This window comes from Terrapene carolina, unplaced genomic scaffold (genome assembly GCF_002925995.2).
Source record: "Terrapene carolina triunguis isolate 2854851 unplaced genomic scaffold, T_m_triunguis-2.0 Scaffold93, whole genome shotgun sequence".
NCBI classification, from domain to species: domain Eukaryota; kingdom Metazoa; phylum Chordata; order Testudines; family Emydidae; genus Terrapene; species Terrapene triunguis.
In genome coordinates, this window is record NW_020664444.1 from 17,155,601 (window position 1) to 17,179,600 (window position 24,000).

A 24,000-nucleotide genomic window follows, 5' to 3' on the forward strand; every position below is an offset into this window, starting at 1 on the left:
ATATGCTATATGAAAATGTCTAAGCACATGCTCCTGTATCATTCATTATCAAGTAGGAGGTACAAGGCTTTGCCTCTAAAGAGGCAACTTTCATATACAGAAGATCATTTTGGTCATTCAATAGCAGCTTTCAGAAGACTTTCAGAAAAACTTGGTTTACTACAGGGCCGTACTTAATGTTTAGTGGATTAAAAATACAGAAATGTATCCTGTCATTTTATCATAAATGATGCGCAAGCTAGGGGAATACTCAAAAAACTAAGGTGCAGATGAAAGACAGTGGCCTATTTTCTAAAAATGAAATTTCTAACTAAAGATAACTTTCCAACTTGGAAAAAGGCTGACTACAGAAAACGTTATCTCACCGTTGGTACTACTGCCTGAGGTTTCATTCTTGTTATCATAAACAGATCCTATGGGGCATCTTCGCTCTTGCAACCTCCACTTCTCTTGTTCTTCTGTTCCATCTGTTAAAACATATGGGTTGTTCTCTTTCTGTGAGCTATCAATATCCAAATCAAGCCTACGTTTCACTTTTTCGAAACCATTTTCTACAAAATGTTCATTTCCAGAAGAAACATTTGGAGTATCCATTTGCTGATGCTTATTCTGGCTTTGCATCAGTAATGGAGATGGATTTTCTACATCATAAGATTTATTGAGTTCCACGGGTGAATTACTTTTGGTCTTTTCTAATAAACTATCTGGCTTGATTCCATTCATAGTTACGAGCTTTTGAGTCACCATCGACTGACTGACTGCATACGACTCATGCAATTTTGGAGTTGCAGTACAAGTAGTACTGTCCATTTTGTATGGCCTTCTACTATCCAGTTTTCCCTCCATTATGGAAGACACCATCATTCCTTTGCTCTCTAGTTGACTAATGGAATGCTGACACATGTGATTTGACGTCTCTGAAGAATTCTTGTTGACATGAGCTTTGCTAGAACAAACTGCAGTGATGTCAGCAGTGAATTTTGGCACAGGTTCAGATGCATTGGTTTGGTCAGTAACATCTTGTATGATCAAGTCAATTGCTCTTCCCTTGTTTATAGGGCTTAATTCATAGGCATTCACAGGGTTATTGATAACTATGTGTCCCATTGATGAAGGTCTTGGACGTCTTCGGTGCATTTTAGGGCTCATACTTGGCTCTGGGCTGGGTAATTTGGCATAAGAACCTGTAAGGCTTCTGACAATACTACTATCGTGATCAAAGGTAGAGATATTTTTAAATTCTTCATCTGAATCCGAATCCAAAACTGGGGGTGTTCCAGCTCTGGTAGGTATATCCACTTTAGAAAAACTGGGTGAAGCTGATGTACTCACGCTATTTATTTGGGCAGAGGCACCTTGGAGAAGAATATTTGATTTATTAAGACTTGGTTTATCAAGTGTCAGAGGAGTACAACTCCTGCCTGTAAACCTCGCTCTCTCTTTCCCAGACACATTTGTTTTAACTGCGTCATTTTCTTTATCAGAATGACTTTCATTAACACTTCTTTTTGAATTACTTCTTATGCTACGTCTGGTTTGCTCTCTCTCTATGTACTCCCTAGACTTTTTCAGAAGGTTTTGAAGACTCATTACATAAGGATCAGGTACTTCCTCACCAGCTGGTGGCACCTCCATATGCTCTTGGTTTACATGTGCATTTGAAGTAGTCATATTTTGTGTTTTATCAGGAGATGTAACCTTTGGGCAAGCAATGTTTTCTGAGAGGTTGCTCTCACTTTGTTCAGGAGGAATATGTTCTTCTGTGCCTCTAACTGAGTCTATTCCACTTGATGTAACCTGGATAACAGTATCTGCTGGCATAATTTCCAATGTTTTTTCAAGGTCTGTAGTACCATAGCATGCAATAGAACTTGGCAAATTGATGTTTGATAGCATTGTGAAGCCATTTGAGGCTTTTGATTCTGAATTAGAGTGACCACTCTCATGCTCCCACTGATCCAAATCGCTCATACTAGACACCTTTCTGACCTGCAAAGAAAAACTGAAAATTATTATGTCAATTCAGTGTAATAAAGCCCTACTGTTTTCAAATTAAGATTAAGTACATATGCCTTCTGATCTATAAAGTTAGATTGCTGTCACTTTAATGCAACATGAATTTTCCAACTTGAATGGAACTATGGCAACCACACTAGTCTACGATGCAGAAGATGACCTTTCCAACTGGCAAAGGTAATTTGAGGAGAATGCAACAGATATATTTTAATATTTGGTTTAGTCAGAAGTTTTTATCATCAGACCAACCACCTATGATAAAATTATATTAAAAGAAAAACAGATATTTGAACATATATTCTTTAAGTAATATTATGGCTGCCAATTAAAGAACAATGTTCAGGACAATAGGATGTTACATAAATGTATCATTGGCGTTTATTCAGACATGTAATTCAAATAACTTCAGCAATAACATTAAATATACTTCAACTCAGACTAACCCATTGCCAATTAAGAGAAGTATTATGCAAAAGAGTACATACATAATTCTCAATGAAATTTATGGACATACAAGAAAACCTTTTTGGTTTTCATTATTATGTAACCAGAGCTTGCTTCTGTGGAAAGCAACTGACACCAAAAAAAAGAGCACAGACCATTCAGTATTATCTGCCCCTTTGTATAAATTCATAGTCCTCTTTAGGTATAGGTAACAGTGCAGCTATTGACAACAGGGGCATTTAAACCGAAGGATAAAAGGTTGTCAGAGTTGTATCAACCTAAGTGCCCATTAACCACAGGAGGTCTAGAAGAAAGCAAACCATTATTTTTGTATTCTCAACATATGCTCCTGGTCTGCCTTTCAAATCCCAAGTCAGGTGATGGTTTCCATGCACACACTAGTAAACAAAACAAGAAGCTCAATAGATTACATTTGCCACCTCAGTAATAAAACTTAAGCCCAATGCAAACTGTGTTCAGTTAGCTGGTGGGTTAGTTCAAGGGCTTTATTACATCCTACTAAAAAACCCAAACTACACTGTTTTAAGAAGCCTATTTAGGAAAAAATAATAATTTAAAGCAGGGGTTCTCAACCTTTTTCTTTCTAAGGCCCCTCCTCAATATGTTATAAAAACTCCACGGCCCACAACTACTGGTTTTTGGGCCAGCATTAGAGGGTAGCAAGCAGGGCAGTTGCCAAGGGCTCCATGCCACAGGGAACCCTACGAAGCTAAGTTGCTCAGGCTTCGGCTTCAGCCCTGGGTGGTGGGGCTTTGGCTTTCTGCCTTTGGCCCCAACAAGTCTAATGCCAGCCCTTCTTGGTGGCCCCCCTGAAACCTGTTCATGGCCCCCCAAGGGGCCCCGGACCCCTCGTTGAAAACTACTAATTTAAAGTATCTGCCTGTCTAACCCCTAAGAACAGTCCCATCATTGCACAAGAAAAGATAATTACAATATAAATTTCAAAGCATACACCAGCACTGTTATTTATTTTGCAAAGTCTAGTTTCAGGGGGGAAAAGCGGTACTGTCACTAGTTAACAGTTTTTATAGTAGTGACCAGTCTGAAGGAAATCTATCTAGCTATTTTAAATGGTGTTATGAAAACAATAGCCATACCACAAAAACTAGCTGATTTCTACAAATACCAAATTGAGCACGGACCACAACTGAAAACTTAACAACATTATTTAAAACTATTACATGTATTCACTGTAATTGTTCACCAGGTCATACAATATAAATTACTAGCAAATGTTGGTCTAAAGAGTGTAAACTGCTAGTAACTGCAAGTTTATATTAGGGATCTTACTAGCCTTCAGTGACCCTTGGAATGTGCAGAGAAGACGTTTTCATACAACAGCTAATTAAAAAACCTTGCATCAAACTTGCCTGCACATTTTCCAGGATCTCCTGAACACGATTCAGTAAAGCTCTTTTCCTGGAATTCTGTTTCCAGATCTCTACATCAAGTGCTTTTTGTTTATCCTGGTGCATTTCCTTTTTTCTCTCAAGACTCAGCTGCAAAACAAAGTATCAGTGACTTCTTTTCTTTATCAAAAAGCAAAATTAAATATAAGAAATATTTTTTAAAAATTGATATGTAATGGGAGAGCACATGTTTGTTGAGATTTTATGCAGTTTGAAGATTAGCCTCTTTTTAACCATAAACATTTTTTGGCAAGACAGGGAAAATTTACTCAGCCCACATAAAGCCCAAGAATTGGAGCATATGCGTATGAAGTGCAGAGAGATTTAGCTTTACAGGATCTACTCAACAGTTGATCATGTGGACCCTCTCACTGGATGGCCTTCCACACCAGACTATGCAGAGCTGGTAAAGAGATCTTTTGAATGGTGTATACAGAGTGCACAAGCACCCAAATGACCACTCTCACCCCAGTTTCCTACCCATAAGCCTTGTCTAATTGCTGGGATGTGGGATCTTCACACTGACCCTTCATACCATAGGTGAATTTCAGACCCAAACATAGAAGTCCCTTCCAAGACCTTATAAATCACTCTTCCTGCTCTAGTTTACTTTCTTCTAGCTCCCTTCTTTGTCCTAGAAACAGCATTTGCTGAAATAAAAGAAGTTACAAAGCTAAATTCTCTTTAATCACCCCATGTGTTTTCCCACTGTTATTTCTTGTTATCCAGTACTATTTTAAACAAGCCCAAATAATGTTAAATAACTGGTAAATCAGCATTTTTTTCAACTGAAAAGAAAGTGTTCAGTAGTAATATTTATCTGGTTTTCCACATGATAAATATACACAAACATACATACATAATCTAAAAAAAGAGTAAGGAAATGTAGTTAGTAGGAATAAAAGGCTTGAAAGTAAAAGTTACCCTGTTTATTTTGTGAAATCGAAACCTGGAGTACTCAGAGTCCTACAACAGAGTAGGAAACAGTTTAAAGGGAGCTGCATCTCCTCTGACACTTTTCTCAGATCCTCACATCATTGAACTAGTGTAGCTTTGTTGATACTAGAAGCATCAATGAGAAGATTTCAGAAAACCTTCTATATAGAAAAAGCCTTGGAGGCGCCCTGCTAGAGAACATATATAGCTGTGTTGCAAGTTTGTCTTTGTTTATGCTAGTCAGTTTTATAGCTGTAATTTCCTACTGGTCCAGCTCCACCAGTAGTAGCTGTAGTGTCAAGGATCAGTTAAATGATAGCGGTAAAGAATACCTATGCCCTTTTTACACTATAACTTACACCACTGCTACCCATTAGAATTCTGTCTATGAAATACACTAGGGTAGATGTGGTGCAAGATAAGTATAGCGGGAGTGGAATAGTGTAGAAAAGAGGGTATTGAGTGGGGAAGGGCAGCCTTTAGAGAAGAAAGACCACTGGGTATGGCAGGAAGGGAAGAAAAAGAGTCCACCCAGCAGGCATTGCCCAAGTCAAAGGCACCACAATCTAATTTGTTCAAATGACAAAATCCTCTTGTACTACATTGCATGACAATCCCCCTATCCCACCACCCTCATTTTGGTTTTGAACCTCAACATTACAGACAAGTACTTGTCTCCTGTACTACTCAAGGTTGGTCATATCTTATCTAGATAGAAATAACTAAACAAAAATGGTTGTCCTCTTCTTTTTGAATACAAATGCCTAATTGGCAAGGGAATCTTACCAGAGGTGAAAGCACAGGAATGCCATGGAATTTAATAAGTGAGATATTCTTATGAGCAGATGAAGAGGTTTCCCTTTGAATCGACTCTCCTTGGATCCTTGCAAGATGCTTTTCACAGAACTTCTCATAGTCCTCCATCTTAATATTGTGCTGCACAGAGAGGAAATATTACGGCCAAGAATACAAAATACAGCAATATACATGACAATCTTGGCTTACAAAATTAGAAAATAAATTCTCTAAAACGTGTTACTCTCCCATCAGAAACAAAAAAGAACCAATACTTATTCTTCTTTAATCTGTGCTATTGTCAAGCCCAAATTAAGTTGTCCCTAAGAGACTGCTGTCCCATAAAGGGCTTGATTCTCCTTGAAATCAATGGCAAAACTCCTATTGATTTCAGTGGGAGCAGGATTGGGACCTTAAGTTGCTAAAGAAAAAGGCTTTGAGGTACCAAGTGACTTGTAACCCTTGTTACTCTATACAGTTCTCCCTTGACAGAGCCATTCTTTACAACCTTGGCAGTGAAACATTAGAAAAACTAGTACTAAAAATAGGATGGTGGCAATGCTGTTATTGTTACTTGTGAAGAAAAAAAAGCATGCATTTGATTGAGAGTAAGCTGGGAAAACAAATTAACACTGTAAACATGTTTAGGCTCAAACTTTGCTATAGGAAGGTAAGTTTTTTTAAAACTAATAGTTTAGAAAATAAACAAAACTATATTGTTTGTGCCCTCAATGCGTCTAAGATTAATACAGTTGTATTGTTTTACAAAAAGTTCATCCTCCCTTGAATGCTTTTTTGGGTGAGGAAAGAAATAGACAGTTCAATATAAATGTTCATGATGTAATCACAAGAATAGATGGTTCCCTTCGATTATGATGCACCATAATAGAGATTTGCAATACGGAACGCACTGTTACAAATAAACCACTTAAGTTAACAATAGAAGGCAAACACATATGTTTGCAGGTGCTGTAATTAATCAACACCTGAAACAACCATTTCCAATACAAGTGATTGAGAAGCATTAGTGAGAACCGAAAGGAAAATAATTAATTACGGTATGTGTCTTGACATGTACATACTGAACCGGTACAGTTATTCCATTGGTGAACCCTGAGGACATCATAAAGCCATGAAAATTAGAGCCTGAAGGATTTGTACATCACCTGAATCCCATGACAGGTTTTTGCAAGTTTTAAATCTATGTACCTTATTTAACAAAGCACATGGTTAAACAAATAAATCAAAGACATATTGCCCCCATTCTTATCTCTTTACCCCATCTCTCCACCAATGCACAAAATCCTCCTTAGAATCCCCTCCCACTTCATGATTACATTTGTATGATTTATGTTCTCACAAATATAAAATATGGTTATTACAAAATCCCCACAGATTACTAGAATCCTAAAATGGAATTATAACCAACATGTACACGTTACTTCCGTTTCCTAATGGTAATGCTATTAGAATCACTGCTGGGATTACAGCTTTACTACAGAGGGCAGGGTACAAATCATAAAGTGTTTTGTTAGATCTTCTATACAACAATTTGTGCAATTCTGAGACTGCAAAGAGGGAAGTCTGGAAGCTGTGGGCAGAAGTAGTATGTCATATTACTGTGAGTTATTTATGATGCAAACCACCTACAACTACATATATAAGGGGAAAATACATTCTTGGGTTGATAAGTTATTAACCTGCTCTGCTTGCGTCCATGAGCTCAGAACCAAGGAAAAGAAGAAAATTCTGCTACAACTACCAAAATTGCTTGTTCCCTATCTTTACAGAACTCCCTTTCTTCCACAATATAAAATTCACTGCACTTCTGTACTAAGTGATTGAAGCACTGATATAAAAAAACCCAGTCTGAAGTATGTGGGCTTTTCAACCAAAGCCCTCAAATTATTAAGTGTGCAAAGAAGAAATTAAGATTTGAGTCACTGAATCTGTTATGGATAATACAAAAGCAACCATTCTACTTGCCAAGAAAAAAAAATTCTCAGCTGGTAACTGGTCTTGCGTATTATTTGTTTTCAGGATTGTTGGGGTCAGGAAGTTATTTGGGGCCAGCTGTCTATCACCTCATCTCCTTTCTACCTGATCAGGTCTCATTATGGCAGAACCCCAATGCCCTATGTTAAATTTCAGGCTCTCTTCCAAATTGAATGGAAACTGGAAATTCCCCACAAATTATAAAACTGGTTCCATTCAAAACCAGCACCAACAATGCTGATATGGTGGCAGCCCCCATCCAGATTAAAAATTCACAGCCAAGCAGAAACTCAAAAGGAGAGGCAGGACTAGCATGCCTTAGTGTTTTTCTCCCTCTCCTTCCTGCCTTCTTCCAAGATGCCCCTCCCTTAAATTTCAAACTGCCTCCTAATTTCCTCACAGCCCCTATCCCCTCTTCATCCAAACGCCTCCTAAAAGAATTGCTCTTTCTGTGAAGTCCACCAGCACTAACCCACATGAGTCAAATGTAGGGCGACCAGACAGCAAGTGTGAAAAATCGGGACAGGGGGAGTGTGTGTGTGTGTGGGGGGGGGGGGGTAATAGAAGCCTATATACGAAAAAGTCCCAAATATTGGGACTGTCCCTATAAAATCAGGACATCTGGTCACCCTAGTCAAATGCCTTCTCCACCCACCCCCAACAGAACAACACTCACCCCCTCCTCAACTAAAACTTTCCCACTGAACCTGGTCTCAGCTACAGCTGCCTTTTAGAAAGCAAGCTCCCTGGGACTCTTCATCTTATACAGCGCCGAGCACATAACCAGCCCTGACACCAAGTCACACAAGGGGGCAGCATTCAGCGGCTGAGGTGGGGAGCGAACCGCGTCAGTTTTCGCCTCCTCCTCGGGGTGCGGAGACAGCAGCGCCCCACACGCGCCGGCGCTACAAGCGGAGCTGTCAGGCCATGACCCCTGGGGGCAGAGCCCCCGCCCCCACCCCATAACGCTAAAGCATTTTAAACCAGGGGTGACGATCCCCCGCGCCAAACCCCCCCCCCCAACTCGGGCTGCCCCTCCCCCGTTCTGGCAGGTCCCCCTTACGGAGGTGGCGGCCCCTCAGGTTCAGGTTGGGGGAGGACTGAGGAGGCCCGGAATCAGTCGCACCCCTCAGCCGCAGGGCCCCGGCACACACCTCGGAAAGGTGTCCCCGACCCCCCGTCAGGACAGGCTCCGCCCACAGCCTGGTACCTGCTACGAGGCCCCCAAGGAGCGTGGATACGTTGCTGGCGGGCCCAGCGCACCCAGGTTCCCTGCACAGAGCGCGCCGCGGCGCTCCCCGCCAGAGAGCAGCGGGCTCCTGGCAACCGCAAACCTCGCCGCACTCCGCCCCTCTCCCCAGCCTTCCCACCACCCTGCCAGAGCTTCCGGGTGGAGGTGACTAACCGAGCTGTTCAGCTGAGTGACCCGAGACGGATACTACAAATCCCAGCATGCAATGCTTCTCCGCGCCCACTTCCTCGCGCAATTTGACACCGAGGGTTGCATGCTGGGAATGGTAGTTTTGTTGGGCCCTAGGCTGCTTACCTCAATATGGAGTATTGCCTGCAAGGATCTGTAGTTTGGGGTGGGGTGGAGGCTGTACTGCGCTTCCCACTTAAATGTGAAGGTGACTTCTATTTTATGTCAGGTGTATGGAGTGAGGTTTTTACCCACGAAAGCTTATGCCCAAATAAATCTGTTAGTCTTTAAGGTGCCACCAGACTCCTTGTTGTTTTTGCTTCCCTTGCTGTTATTCCTAGAATTACCCTGATTCATTGTTGCTGGAACTAGGAGTGTGGGGCATGCCACCGCACCACCTGGCTTGAAGTTCCATCATATACAGGGTTTGCAGTTTGGGTCAATGGTTCTCAGCACCCCCACTATACAAATTGTTCCAGCACCCCTGGGCTCATTGTCAGTGGAATCTGTGCACAGGTCCTAATAACACTTCAAGGGCCCTGAAATCATCGCCATCTTTCACAGCATCACAGTAACGTTCTAGTGGGGTGTCACCACACTGCATTTGAGAGGTGATGATATTTTGATAGACAGGGTGATAACATGTCAATGCAGCCTTCAGACAGAGGCATCACTCACACTCCAGCTTTATGCTTTCACACAAGTCATCAAGCCCTCAGACTTTCTCTAAAATGGCATCACTTCTGTCTCTTCTGCAGCCCTGGGTACAACCAGCTGCTAAAGTGTTTAGCAAGCTGGCATGAGGCAGGGCAGGTGGGTTTGAAAAAGACACAGCTGCTGCTCTAGCTCAGGCTAAGTCTGTTTAGGTTTGTAGAAACATTTAGTTTTTTTGGGGGGGGGAAGCATAGAGGCTAATAGTTATCATTAGTAGCAAGATCCTTACATCAATTACCACTTTAAATCCTCCGGGGCTGCTTTTTTAAATCTTTAAATAACACAGAACTTATAAAAAGATCTTTAAATACTTTTCTGAGCCACTTAATTAATCATTATACATTATTTCAGTCCTATATGTGCCTGGCTGGTTTTCTCAGGATACAGCCAGCATTATGACCAACTCTAGGCTGATTACGTTGTGGCTTCAGTGAGCCAGGCATTACTTGAACTAATTCCTGAGCTATTCCCAACATTTGTTGATGCAGGAGAAGATGAAAACTCATGACAAAATCAGTTATAACCCGAGAAAAAACTGTACCATTGTCTGCAGCATCACTGCAAAACACTTCCATCACCCTGGTTACCAAATGCAGAATTATTATAGGCACTGGCATTGCCAAAGTTACAAGTCCAAGTAGTACCAGCCACAATATATTTAGCCTAGAATAAACTAAATTGATGGCCAAACCCTGAGAATAACAGCCAGACATACATAGCTGGCTAATTAAATGGAATTTTATCATGACTCTCTCCATGCTCTATAGCAACAAAGGGGAGATTTTCAAATAGGAATTATTCCACCTCTCAAGTTTGTTGTTTCTCTTAAAGCCACACCTGCGGGAGTCAAATGATTGTATGATAATCTCAGTTTTTGAGTATAAAAAGTAAGTTTCTAGCCCTCACAATTGCAGAGGAAAGCTTGGAAACATGAACAGGGTGCCCCCCCTACAGATGCAGGAAACAGAAGACAAAAAGAACCCAAAGTGCATTTTTTAATCACGATTTTAAGCTGTTCTGGTATTTTCTTTTTGCATGCTTGACTTATTGTTTATTGAACATCAAGAGTTGGCTGCAAGATGCACCTTTGATCATCCCGCTCTAGACACTTCCAGGAGAGTCTGAGCAGACTCACGCTCTGCCAGCGCTGGCGCGACCAGACAAACAGCCACCAGGCAGTGAAAGGTCGCTCCCTCAGATTCCGTCAGACTGTGCTTGAGGATTGGCTGACGGATATAGGCATAGCGAGCGCTGGATGGTGATTGGCTGGCGATTGCCAGTGGCTGCTGTTGACTGGCTGATGGCAGAGATCCGTTGGAGGTTGGAAATCGACTGCCGGATGATGATTGGCTGGTGGGTGTCAGTGAGGGTCATTGTGTGATCACGGTGTAAAGGCCCTGGCCCGGCACGGCAGCTAGTGGGGGGGTTCCCCCGTTACCCCCCCCCGCCGCAATGCTGCTGGGCGCCTTCACGACGCTGCTGGGGGCGCTGCTGGTGCTGAGCCGCAGCCCGATGTTCTCCTGCCTGCTCACGGGCGGCCTCTACCTGGCGCTGCGGCTCTTCAGCCTGGAGCCGGTCTCCCTGCAGCGGGCCCAGCACATTGTGCAGCCCCGCGGCTCCGCCGCCCGCATCGCCCACCGCGGCGGCGGGCACGACGCGCCCGAGAACACGCTGGCGGCCATCAGACAGGTCAGCCACCGGGGAACCCCCCCCTCCCAAGTCCCCTTCCGGGGCTGCCCTCCCCCAGGGACCTCCGGGATGCCCCCCCTCGAGCCCCTCCCCCTGCTAGTACACCCCCACCTCCTCCTTACTGAGCCTGGTGCACCCCACCCTCTGCCTGCCCCCAGGAGTGATCCCCACCCCCAGAGGTATTGCTCCGTGGGGACCCCGACCTTTGGGAGAGCCCACCCCTTCCAGGAGTCACCAGGCACACCCAACTGACCCCGATGCCTCTGCCTTAATCTCTGGGACCCACCGGAGCCCCGTCCTTTTGGGTGCTAAGGGTTACTGTTCTTCACCCCCTGGACCATCTACTTTTCCTCTATCCTTGGCTTTCCTGCCCCCCCCCCCTTTCCTCCAAGAGCCGTACCTACCTGCCAGGGCCATGGTTCCCAAACTCTTTACTAACGCCACCCCCCAGCTGCATTTTGCCACCCACCCATACGTACATGCACCCTCTACCCTGGCACTGCAACCCTAATCCCAGCCTGGTTGGGGGGAGGCCCTGGGAGAGGAGGGGGTTGGAGAGTGAAGTGGTGGCAATTCCTGTCCCATGGGACTGGGCCCTGCTCCCCGGCTTGGTGACCTGGCACATAGGGTCACAGCGCCATTCAGGAGGAGCAGTGGACCAAATTTGAGTGAGTGGCATTGTGGCCTAGTGCCCCTCGTATTTGGCAGGGCAGTCAGCCAAACAGGAGTGGCACTGCCACTCCATGTACCAGGTTGCAATGCCCAGAGTGGGGAGCTGGGCCCAGTGTTGCATGACAGGAGCCCCCATTATGGGGTGAGTGCATAATGGGCTTATTCGCCAATCTCTTCCCTCACCTTCGTACTGGGCTGGGAGAAATGTATGTTTGCCTAGGTCTCTGTGACCCATCTGGAACTTTTCCGCAACTCACTTGGTGATGACCCACCCTTTGGGAATCACTGTTCTAGGGGTCCTCTCAGCTGGAGGTGCCTCCCAACTTGAAATAGTCACTGGTGGGGAGGGACAGACAATTATGGACAATATGACATTAACAGATGCAGGGCTATCCCAGCTGCTGCCAGGATGGTACCGGGGCAGGCTTTCTGCTACTCCCACAACTCCAATTTTGGGTCGTATTTGGAATAAATAGCTCTACTTCCATCCTCTGCTTTCAAAGCAGCAGCAAATTAAACTGGACCAAATTCCTGTCAGTTTCACTGCCTCCCTCAGAGGTCTGAATAATAGAAACTGAAAGAGTGGTCTGTTTTCACTTTGCTGTTCTTTGAGAAAGCTATGAGCAGCAGAAATAGGTATGTGGTAAATACTTTGTATTACTCTTTTTGCTTTTAAATCAGTTTGGCATAGTAGCCAACAGAATAATTCAACTTTTATTTTGATTTGGATGTGACAAAACATTCTAACAAAGAGATGCCAACAATTTTAATGGTAATTTTATAAAATTTATTAACCTGTTTGGTATAGAATACCTTCACTTATCAAATTATGAAAGGGAGGAAAGTGGTGGTGGTGGGCACATCTGATGTTCCTAAAACTCATGCTTTGGGGTTTCAGCCAGCAACCCCCCAGGGGTGAGGATGGGATTTTTCCCTCCCAGTGTATTCTGGGAGATTTATCTCCTCCTTCTGAAGCATCAGGGATGGACACTGGGCAGGATGGGCCAGGGCTCTGACCTGGCACTGAGTATTCTGTCTCTTTCAGCTGCATAGCTGGCTGGTTCTTGCTCAGATGCCCCAGGTCTAATTGATGGGCATATGTGGGATTAGAAAGGAATTTTCCACCAGGTCAAATCTGCAGTGACCTTGCAGTGTTTTTGCTTTCCTCTGCAACATGTGGGTCACTTGCTGAGATTATCTGGGTATACTTCATTTAATCATTTCTGTGCCACTGCAGTGGCCTCAAGCACTGATGCACCTCAGTCCCTCCTATCCTCAGCCTGTGGCACAGAATAGTTTAATCTCCTGTGGGTCTCATTTACTTGGTCTCATTTCCATTGCTGGATTTCATGCGTGGGTGCTGCTGGTGGCCTGTGATATACAGGTGGTCAGACTAGATGATCTAGTGGTTCCTTCTGGCCTTACACTGTCTGACTGACTATATTTTTGTTTTAAAATTTTAATAGCAAATTTTATTTATAGGAATATCTGCAGGGAATACACATCACCAGAAATCAAATCATAGCAGTTAAATTCCACAACAACCAACATTTCAGCACTTACTGTTATCCATTTTTAAAAACCATAAACAAATTGTTGCCTGGAATCAAGCGAAAAATTGCAGTTAAAGGTGTGATAAACAAATAAAAGACTACAAGCTTTACAGATGGGAGTGATTAGTGCAAACTAATCCACAAACCATAGGGATTAAGTAGAGCAGCTAAAACGAAACAGAGACAACAGGGGAGTTATTATACACATACTTGTGAATCATTAAGTGTAAATATAGTAACCATCTGTTGCCCAAGACAATCCGGAGCAACTTGGTACACGACAGAATGAATTTGGAAATTACAAGGTAGATGCTATTTACTATTCTAACGTCAGTGTTGTTCAGCTACTCAGGCTACACTTCTCCCCAGGGAGATAAAGGGAAGGAAATTCTGGAAATGTCAGTAGTCAAACTCTTCTTGCTAAATATCTCAAAACATCTCTGTGACTGAGCTACCATGTCCTGTAAATATAAGCCCAGCAACATTTAAGTGCTGAAAACTGGAGATGTGTACAAAAGGCATATCTTTCTGGGAATGGGGAAGAGAAGGGATGAGCAAAAGAAGGGAAGATGGACTAGTCGAGCGACAACTATGCATGCATTCCATCCTCTGTATTGTAAAATTCAGTCTTAGGGTGTCTTGGGCTAGTCGTTCTCTAACGCTTTAAGGGCTGTCCTAAGATTGGGCAAGTACTATAAAACAAAGAGATAAAACAGGATCATTCTAGATCAAGGGTATTCAAACTTTTCATCGTGTGGACCATCTTCCTGCTTAATCATAATCTTGCCTCGTCTCCTTGGTGGCTGTTGTATAAAAGTTGTATGTGTACAGTTAACATTAAGATCAAGGTAGCTCTCTGATTTTATGAACTTGCAAGTGTACAATAGAAACTGATCCCACTATCTCCCAGTATGGTGGAGAAGGGTACAAATTCCGATCACTTACCCGCAGGCGGCTAAAACTTGTAATCTAGTAGTCCATCTTGAAAACAGTGTCCCGGTTTTCTAGTTTTGATCTTGTCTCAAATTAAAATAATTTTTTTGCAGATATGATTATCTGAAGTCTCCATTCCTTCTTCTGTTTTGGACTACTGTGTTAGACTCTCACTTTTATTCTCTTGTTTTCATAAAATCAAGTGGGAACCAGGGAATGTTACTTTTGTCTTTGTTTTCATGTAAATCAGAATGCCCTTGCCACCACTATCTTGAAACTGAAATTATGTAATTTATTTCAAATTCAAGTAAAAATTACCAGCTGCTATAAAGCTTGTTCACAAAGTTGTTTTTTTCCTCCCAAAGAGGGAGAATGGGAGTTTCTTCCACTTTAATTTTACAATAGAAATGTCTAAGATCTCAAATACTGTATTGGATAAAGGGATTAATTCAGTCTAGATCACCAGAGAAAGAAATATTGTATGAAGTCTATATTTAAAATACCTGGTATTTGATGGACTAGGCATTTTCTTTCAGGGGAGAAAAAAAGCCACAGTGAGGGATCCTTTTCCTGTGCTGTTAATAACAATTGCCCCATGTCATGCATGGTGGAAAAGTAAGCTGCCAAAGTCTCTTCCATTACATGTCTTGGTTACTTGGCCCAAGATAACTGGTTTCCACCTTAACTCAGCCAAATTCCCACAAGTCTGGACTGCTTCCCAATTAAGATCCATTGCCCTGACTAATTTATCCTGATAAATTAGATAGGATAAATCTATTTACTGTGGCTAGGCCATGGGTAACCAGGACATCACCCGCTGGCTGTGGGGTAGAGATAGAGTTGAGTTCCTTCCCTTCACATGTACTTTTGCTCAGCAATTTACCATTTGGAGTATAGGACAATCTTCGTATTAGATCTATAAATACAGGACTCATAAGAATTTAGCTAAAGCCCACTGAGTTCTGTGGGCTGACAAATCTTAGAGAATATTAGTAGCCTGGCAACTGTATTAGAATACAAAGTAAGCATTGTAGCACCCATCTTTATATTTAAAAAGCTTTTGTCTTTCTTTTTTGTTTTAAAGGCCGCTGAGAATGGAGCCACAGGCGTGGAGCTGGACCTTGAATTCACTGCAGATGGCATTCCCATTCTAATGCATGATGATACAGTAGAAAGGACAACTGATGGGTCTGGGAGTTTACGTGATTTTACGTTTGAAGAAATTAGGAAGCTTAATCCATCTGCAAAACATAGACTATGGTAAATGATCAGCAACAGTCTACTAATACTTCTACTCATTTTTGAAAATGTTTCTACAGTACCAAAACATCCGTCATAAATAAAATTGATTTTGACCCATCCGTGACTTAAAAACCGCTTAAAACTTTCCGACATGCATGTGGTGCCCCTTGTTCTATGTTGGAGGCAGATCAGAATCTGTCTCCTTACCTCTTCTTGGAGTGGGAACCACGAAGCAGAACTGAGTGATTTTGATTTTAAGGATGAGATTCTCCAACATCTAATGCATAAGCAGCGTTAACCTCAACTTAATCTTGACCAAACGCTTTTTAGGACAGGGTTTGGTCTGAAAAACACTTCATATGTTGGGATTATTGCTACTTTTCAAAGCTTGCTGGGGTAGCTATTTCTAAAGTGAATTTTATTGACACATCTCTTAATTAGATTAGTTTATTTAAATCATCATGCGTATCTTTGTATGAATGGTGGGATGACTCATTTTATCTAAAACATAAGGGTTATACTGTCGGAAAGGAATTACTTGGAGTTCTAAGAAGGTCTCAGATAAGACCTTTGATCTTGACATCGGGCGTTAATTATCTCCATTCTCACAATATGTAGGCAAATAAATATATACACTTGCTGGAATATTTACAAGAATAAGTCTCCTAAAATGTTACTGTGAATGATCTATTTATTTTTTTTAAGAGGGAGCTCCATTAGGTTATACATTTGGTGTTTTTAATTTAATATACTCTACACCTTGGCACAGTTCAAATGGAATCCTTCCTTCCTCTTTGTTCTTGGCGTTCTCCTGGATTGGATGCATTCCACTGAACTCTTTATACCTTTCTGTAGGAGAGATTTCCGGGGTGAAAAAGTACCAACTTTGAAAGAAGCCGTTATGGAATGTATGCATTATAACCTCATAATCTACTTCGATGTCAAAGGCCATGCAAATCAGGTATTCTTGCTAAGAGTGCTTCTCTCACCATTTCATTGGATTGCCCCCATTGAAGTCTCTAGCACTACTCCCTTTAACTTCAGTGAGAGAGGTCTTGGGCCTGTTTTTGCAGAAAGTAAAGTTTGGTTTTATAAAACAGACAACTTTTTCATGCTTCATTCTTTCCATTCCATTGCACAAAGACGCTGACAACCATAATTAGAACGTGACTCACTGACATGTTGGGCTCTGGTAATGTCACAAGCATGCACTGAATCTAAGTGAATGAATAACTGGGTCCTCCCTGCCACCTATTTGTGTGGAAGAAGAGAAATCATGATGGGCTATCCTGCTTGTCTGTAGTTGTTAGCACCATGACATGGGGTACTTTTGGTAGGTAATGGTTTGCTTGTTCATAAACTGTATAGCTTTTCTCTGGCGTGATATATAGAAAAAATGTTTTCTTTCAAAACCAAACCACAGTTAATGCTGCAAATGTTTTATAGCAATAGACCTCGTCAGGGGTTATGTATCTCTTAGCTCTTAGTGCACTTCCTGGCTATTGAAAGCATTCTGCATGAGGCATGCACAGTATGATGAATACTGTACATCCTTTTATGCTGCAATCTATGAATGTTGCATAACAAACAACGTCTACAGCCCTTGAGCTGTAGACAAATTTAAATGCTGCTTTCCTCCTTCCCCTTTCTAATTCCAACCCCCCAAGGAAAAAAAAACACACTAAAGTGGGGTCTTTCTGTATCCTAATGAACTCTTTAAATTTTACCTATGACTACAATGTACATTCTATGTATTTATCTTTCTTTGACAGGCCGTTGATGCCCTAAAACTCCTCTATCTGGAATATCCTCGTTTGTACAACAGTAGCATTGTCTGCTCTTTCATACCAGAGATTGTCTATAAGGTAAAACTTCCTAAAGGCTTATTTTGATTTTTTAGTTTTATGTACACCACGTCACAATCACTGTAATATGATGAGTATACTCTTGTGGAGAAGTGTAACTCCAGAGTACATGGGGATCATCCTTAAGTAATTAAGAACACACGTAAAAGTAGGTGTCGAAATGAGAGGAGGACTGGGGTATTCGACTCTTAATCCTCATATACCCCCACTCACCATTGCAGCCTTGTCAGACCCTTCCATACTGATTAGATACATCTTGAATAACTCCCCCTTCTACCCCCCAGAATTACACTGATAAAGGTTCATTAGCTTAAAATTGACACTAAGTGATATTGACACTGAGGTGCCAAGGTATCTATTAACACATTACACCTGTGTCAGATTATTATGGAAGTTTAGAATACATTCAAATAAATGGTCTCCTAATTCCCATTATTTGTCAACCCCTTCCTCCATGTGCATGGTTCCCTTGCTCAGCTGTCTATTTCCCTTCCCTTCTCACCGTACAGAATCATAGGCATTCCTGAATTTGTTTCTCTAGTTTTGTCCTCCTCCTTTGAGTCCCTTTTGTTTCATCTTTTCCTACTTTCCTTGCTTCTTCCTTTGCTATCTCCTCTTGTCTTGTTTTCTCAGCTACTTCCCCTTCCCAATCCCTTGTTGTTTTACTGCCCTTCCATCCATTCTTCTGCTTCAAGCTCAGTGGTAAAGTGAAATTAACAACACACTTGAAGCAAGATACTAGTACTGCTTTGTGTTTTGTTCATTTCATTTTACTGCTTGCTTTGCAACAGAATGGGGTGGAGCTGAAATTAAACATGCCTGCACTCATGCATAAGTCCCTGGCTAAGAGATTGGTAACGATGGGGACCTGTGTGAAGTATGAGGGTCAGTGTCTTTTTTTTTTTTTATTAAGATTTTAGTAACTTTCTATTTGTATTAATACCTTATTAGAGTTAAAAATAGTTAATTCTAACTCATCATTTTCCATTTATGCTGTTTGTTATTTTGCAAGCTTCATTAAGCTTGGCTAGTGAAGATAGATTTGTTCACATACTAACTCCTGCACTAGCAGGATACTCCAATGTTTGGGATGTAAGCCCTGCAAGGGAATGTCCAGCTCTAAACATGCATTTCATATTTTATTTACATAGCATGAAAACACTTCTCTTGGGTCTTATAAAAAAAATCAGTGTTGGGCTTATGCTACTTAATAGCAATCAAGAGCAGAGCCTCAAGTTAAATAGCTGAAACTCAGTTTCCTCTGTTTACTTGTGAGGCCTCAGTTTAGGGTTGCAGGATTGCCCCGTAACTGTTGGTGACATCACAAGTTATTACCTGAAACAGGCTGTTTACTAAGGGTATGTCCACACTACCCGCCGGATCGGCGGGTAGCAATTGATCTATCGAGGATCGATTTATCGTGTCTAGACGAGACGCGATAAATCGATTCCTGAACGCGCTCCCCGTCGACTCCGGAACTCCACCAGGGCGAGAGGTGGAAGCGGAGTTGATGGGGGAGCCGCGGCTGTCGATCTCGCGCCGTGAGGACGGGAGGTAAGTCGATCTAAGATACGTTGACTTCAGCTACGCTATTCTCATAGCTGAAGTTGCATATCTTAGATCAATTTCCCCCCCCTTCCTCCCTCCCCCAGTGTAGACCAGGCCTAAGTGTAGGAGAAACTGCATTAATATAAACGCACTGGCAATTTTGAAATATTAAACTTCTTTCCATTAATGATTTGTGATATTAAGATAAAATTATTTATTAAGGCTTTGCATTTCATCTGTGTGTATAATAAAATAAATAAATGATACAATACAGACCAGTTAGAATTATATGGCAATCTGTAGGTCTTAGTCATTACAAAAGTTGAAGACACTAGGTTTCAGAAACTGCTCTTTGAAACTCTGTATTTGCTAGTGTTAAATTGGTATTTGCTGAAATGGTTTTCAATACAGTTCAGTCTATTTAAATTAAGCACAGCTTAGTCAGTGAGAACATACTGGGTCAAACAACCTTTAGAGAATTTACAAACTGGTCTAGATGAAGTAAACTGTCTAGCCTCCTAAATAGCACGCTAAGCTGTATTTATACAGAGACTGAAGTTGGTTGACTTGCTGATACTGACAAGTGTACATTAACTTCTAGCAAGCCAGAGTTTGAGACTAAGGACCCTACCTTACCTTCCTTGCACACCCATAACTCCCATTGACTTAAATGGGAGTCTTGTGTGCACAAGCAATGCAGGATTCAAGCCTTAACATAAGTGTCACTTATTCAATAGAGGGATTACCAAGGGAAACAATACAAGCTCTTACAATAAATAGTTTCAAAACCAGGTTAATCATCATCTTGGAGGAAAAGAACTCTGCTAGAACTGCAAATTCACAAACTAGTGCCTCTTATTCCTCCATCTTCAAATGTTCCTGTTTGCAAGTCCGTCTAATCTAGAGTGTAGCCCTGGCATTTTGGCATCATCTGCTAAGTACAACTTTCTCATTTTGGTCTTCCAGATGAGGCAATCTGACCGGAATGTTGTTACAGCATTAACACACAGGCCCTGGAGCCTTAGTCATTTTGGAGATGGGAAGCCTCGTTTTGATTGCTTTTGGAAGCACTATGGGTATATGATGATGGACATCATTATGGACTGGAGCCTGCACAACTTCTTGTGGTATCTGTGTGGGGTTTCAGCTTTCCTCATGCAGAAAAATTACATTTCACAGTAAGTGTTAAAGCATAAATTTTCAGGAGGAGCTAATGTATCCAGAGGTAATCATGTAATAAAATAGGGAGGAAGAGGTAAGGTGGGACCATGATTTAGAAGAGTATGATGTACACGAACACCAGAATCTCTAGTGAGTGTACTGTATGTTGTTTTAAACAGGTCTCTTATTCAATAATATATGCAATTTATTTTTTCATATTTATAATATCTGTGTTCCCCATTCATATTTTTACCCCCAGTGCTACACCTTAAGTTAAAACAAAGGAGGGAAATTTGTTGCTGTTGCCTGTTTGTAAAGGGATATTGTAGAAAGGTGGAATGCAGAGCAGGTAGTCAATAGGCAGACCGTGGGCCAAATGCAGACCTCCAGATGCTTTTGAACAAACACAGAAGTCTTATTTAAAATAACGATAATAAGTATTATTTTCTCTGGAGTCTGGACCTTGACTATACTTGGACCTAGAAATTTGGACCTTGACAAAAAAAAATTGACTACCCCTGCTGTGGAGAATGTATATTGTATAGGAAAGCTCTTTGTTTTAGCCTGTGTTCATGGTAGTCTTGGTCTTCTCCTTACAGTATCTTTGTTCTTTACAGAGAGTATGTGAGGCAGTGGTCTTCACGAGGAGTTCAAGTGGTTGGCTGGACAGTGAACACAGTTACAGAAAAAATGTACTATGAGACCATCCTTGAGACCAGCTACATCACAGACAGCTTGGTGGAGGACTGTGATCCTCACTATTAGACTTACACTGTATGGGACTCTGAAATATGCCATCCTGGTTCATGCAGATCTGAGTTCAGCACCAGAGGGTCCAAAGATGCAGAATGAGGCTGCATACATAAGTTGGGTTTTTTGCTTGTACTGTATGATGGGATCTTAAATCACAGCAAACCCCTCAGTCACACTACTAGGCTGAGCCACAATCAGCATTAGTGCTGGGGAGAAATGTTGCGTGCGTCTGCTATCAGAAATTGCTGTATGGTCTAAAAAGATCAGTTTTGATCAACTGATCTGGTAACTAGTATCAGTTTTGATCAACTGATCTGGTAACTAGTAGTTCAGACAGGTTGCTTATAAGTCAACGGTTTCTTTACTTGATTTAACCCTTGATTTTAAGTCATCAGCAGCTTTTGAATGCCTAATTTTAAACTGTACATTAAACAATCTGCTCCTCAAATAGTAGTGTGGTGTACCTCTACCACAATGTAGAGAGCGGATGGTAGGTGTATTCCCATACCATAACTTTGAATACGATATGGTCAGTTAATATTAGAGAGTAAATATACTTCACTGCTCCAGGCTGGAAAGGATGGATATTCTGTATTCTTACAGTATGGAGAAAGACTATAGCAGTTTCTGGTTTGGGCAAATACTGCACTAAAACCTTGATGGCTGGTGGGTAAACTTGAATGTCTCCTTTTACTTCAGTCTTAAACCTGACTTTAAAAAGGGGTGAGGGGGGTTAGAAAGGTTCTTCCACCTGATGATACTGTAGCTGAATCATTCTTCATAAACAGAGGCTATGGAGCTGCTGTTAGCCAGAGGCTAAGCAGTAGCTGAAACACTTTTTTGTTGCTGCTGCTGCTGCTAAATTGTTTGCACAGCTAAATGGATAGGAGGGCTCTGTGACAGGGTTCTCTCACCACTCTTGGCACCACCTCCTGGTCATCCTGGGGATTAGCTCTACCATGTGCCGCACCCTCCTCAGCAGTCTCTCGACCCATCTTCTTCTCTCAGCCTGCAGCATCTGTCTCTCGGAGTAGCAGCTTCTGGTTTGTGGCTTGGCCCTCCGGCCAGGTCACTAAGTTCCTCTCTTTCCAGGGAAATCACAGTCCTTCCAGACCAGCTGTCTGTCTGATGTCTCCAACGTCCTGTGTCACTACCTGGTGGCTGGTAGGGGAACCCAGGCTCGCCCGCTACACTGGGTTCCAGCCCAGGGTCCCTATAACGTGCAGCCAAGGCCTGTACTGTCCTATCCCTTGATACTGTTTCCCTGGGCTTCTTCCTACAACCTTTCTCCTCACAGAAATACTACAGACTACCTCCCTGCAGCCCCTTCTACTCTCAGCTCCTGGGCTTTATAGAGGCCCCTCCTGTTCCTATCCAGCTGGGCCTGGTTTAATCAACACCTGCGCCTTAGCTCCTCCTACAGGTGTAGCCTGGGGAGTTAATTGGCCTGCCTGGCCATCTTAACCCCTTCCAATCCTGTGTGGGGTGGACATGGCATCACATACCCTGTTCCTCAAGCCTACAACCCACAGGGCTGTAGTGGCTTCCTGCCCTGCATTTCCCTGAGCTGTGCCTGCAGATCGTCCCTCTCTTGTTCTGCCTCCGCCACCAGGAGACGCAAATTATGCTGGTCCTCCATGGCCTCCCGAAACTTTTCCTTTTGGAACTCCGTATCTTCTTCAGCTATTCACAGGGCTTGCTCTGCTGCTGCTAGCTTCTCCTAGAGCTCCCTCACTTGCCTCCACAGGATCCCTCAGGGTTTGTGTTCCCACCATAGCTTGTTCTGCTTCTGTGTTGGTTCTGATGTCGGTGTGGGCTCTCTCCACCCCAGTCATCTGTTACCTCCTTACTACCTCCTACTGGGTGTGTGGGTCCATAGTGATTGCCGCTGTGTCTATCCTGACAGTTTCCACCATGCTCTGGTCCCCGGACACCCCCCTTTGTTTTCTATGTCACTGGAGTCCATGACTTCCCCTTGCTATCCCATCCTTTCTGAAGAGGGTAGTGCCTCCTTATGGCCAACCTCACAGCACCCAAAGCAAACTCTTTGCCTTGTGTTAGCAGTAGTCTTCCAATTGACCTTCTTTTGTCCAGCCCCTTCTCCTGGGCTAGCCTTCACTTCATAGCTCATATATGGGCATCCCTTCTGTAGCCAGGCAAAACATGCCCCTCCTTTTCCTGTTGTCCACACAGGTAGGACTCTTTTGGGCTTTGTTTTCCTGCCTTCTGAGTAAGGCTTCCTGTCCCTGTACAGGTACGGGTACTCTCTTTTTAGGTATCACCTTCATCCGTAGGCATAACACTGCTTTGGCTGGCTCCTGGCCCTGGTACCTCCCTTCCAATCTTATTCCCTGCAGCCTCTACTAATTTCTTCCCACAGGAGTTTGAACAAATACAGCTGCTGTTCAGCTAGCTGTCAGATAGTCTTGCAGGTACCAATGCGCCTCCCACTGCCTCTGTTGGTTCTCCAGCACTTGCCTCAGCGGGATCTGGATCCGTCCCTGCTGTTTGTCAGTCACCTTCTGCAGGGGTAGTGACTCTAGAGTTCAGCCTGGGAGGTTACAAGCGCTCTCTGTAAAAAAGGCTTCTGCATACTGTGGCTCTATTGTCTCTTCCTGTTTTTCTGCTATGGCTCTCCTTGTATGGGGGTGAACACCTTATGCATTCCTTTACAGTCCGCTACAGTATCTCAACCTCCGCTTGTATCTGGGTCAGTTGTTGCACAGTCTTCCACACAGGGCCTTGTAGTGGGGCGATCCTTTGCCTGGCCACTTGTCACTTGTGATGGAGTTCCTTCACCGCTCGTGGCCATTCTGGGGATTAGTTCTGCCAGG

At 42.8% G+C, this 24,000-nt stretch overlaps 2 protein-coding genes across 10 annotated transcripts in view; one reads left to right on the forward strand and one right to left on the reverse strand.

The window, feature by feature from the left end:
• CCP110 (centriolar coiled-coil protein 110) overlaps positions 1 to 9,032 on the reverse strand; it is a 28,205-nt gene extending 19,173 nt beyond the window's left edge. For 8 of the 9 annotated variants that reach the window (XR_003369738.1, XM_026650689.1, XM_026650685.1 and 5 more), the window contains exons 1-4: positions 8,827 to 8,944; positions 5,613 to 5,762; positions 3,852 to 3,980; positions 366 to 1,989 (exon numbers count right to left, since the gene is read on the reverse strand). Coding sequence is in view for 8 of the 9 variants with exons in the window: in XM_026650689.1 (XP_026506474.1) it covers positions 366 to 1,989; positions 3,852 to 3,980; positions 5,613 to 5,750 (1,891 nt within the window). In the remaining variant the exon portion in view is untranslated. Of the gene's footprint in view, positions 1 to 365; positions 1,990 to 3,851; positions 3,981 to 5,612; positions 5,763 to 8,826; positions 8,945 to 9,021 lie in introns of those variants that run through there. The other variant, XM_026650682.1, reaches the window with a different exon arrangement.
• Positions 9,033 to 11,176: 2,144 nt separating this feature from the next.
• Positions 11,177 to 21,459, forward strand: GDE1 (glycerophosphodiester phosphodiesterase 1). The gene is made up of 6 exons (XM_024204702.2): positions 11,177 to 11,439; positions 15,682 to 15,857; positions 16,695 to 16,800; positions 17,612 to 17,704; positions 20,219 to 20,430; positions 21,031 to 21,459. Exons 1-6 carry the CDS (start codon positions 11,203 to 11,205, stop codon positions 21,176 to 21,178), a joined length of 972 nt encoding a protein of 323 aa, XP_024060470.1. The 5' UTR covers positions 11,177 to 11,202; the 3' UTR covers positions 21,179 to 21,459.
• The last annotated feature ends 2,541 nt before the right edge of the window (positions 21,460 to 24,000 follow it).

Bases quoted from the DNA above. Each gene is read 5' to 3' on its own strand.
- GDE1 (XM_024204702.2), top strand. From the start codon at position 11,203: ATGCTGCTGGGCGCCTTCACGACGCTGCTGGGGGCGCTGCTGGTGCTG. The intron at 16,801-17,611 runs GTATTCTTGCTA...TTTCTTTGACAG, and splicing joins TCAAAGGCCATGCAAATCAG to GCCGTTGATGCCCTAAAACT. The intron at 17,705-20,218 runs GTAAAACTTCCT...TTGGTCTTCCAG, and splicing joins TACCAGAGATTGTCTATAAG to ATGAGGCAATCTGACCGGAA.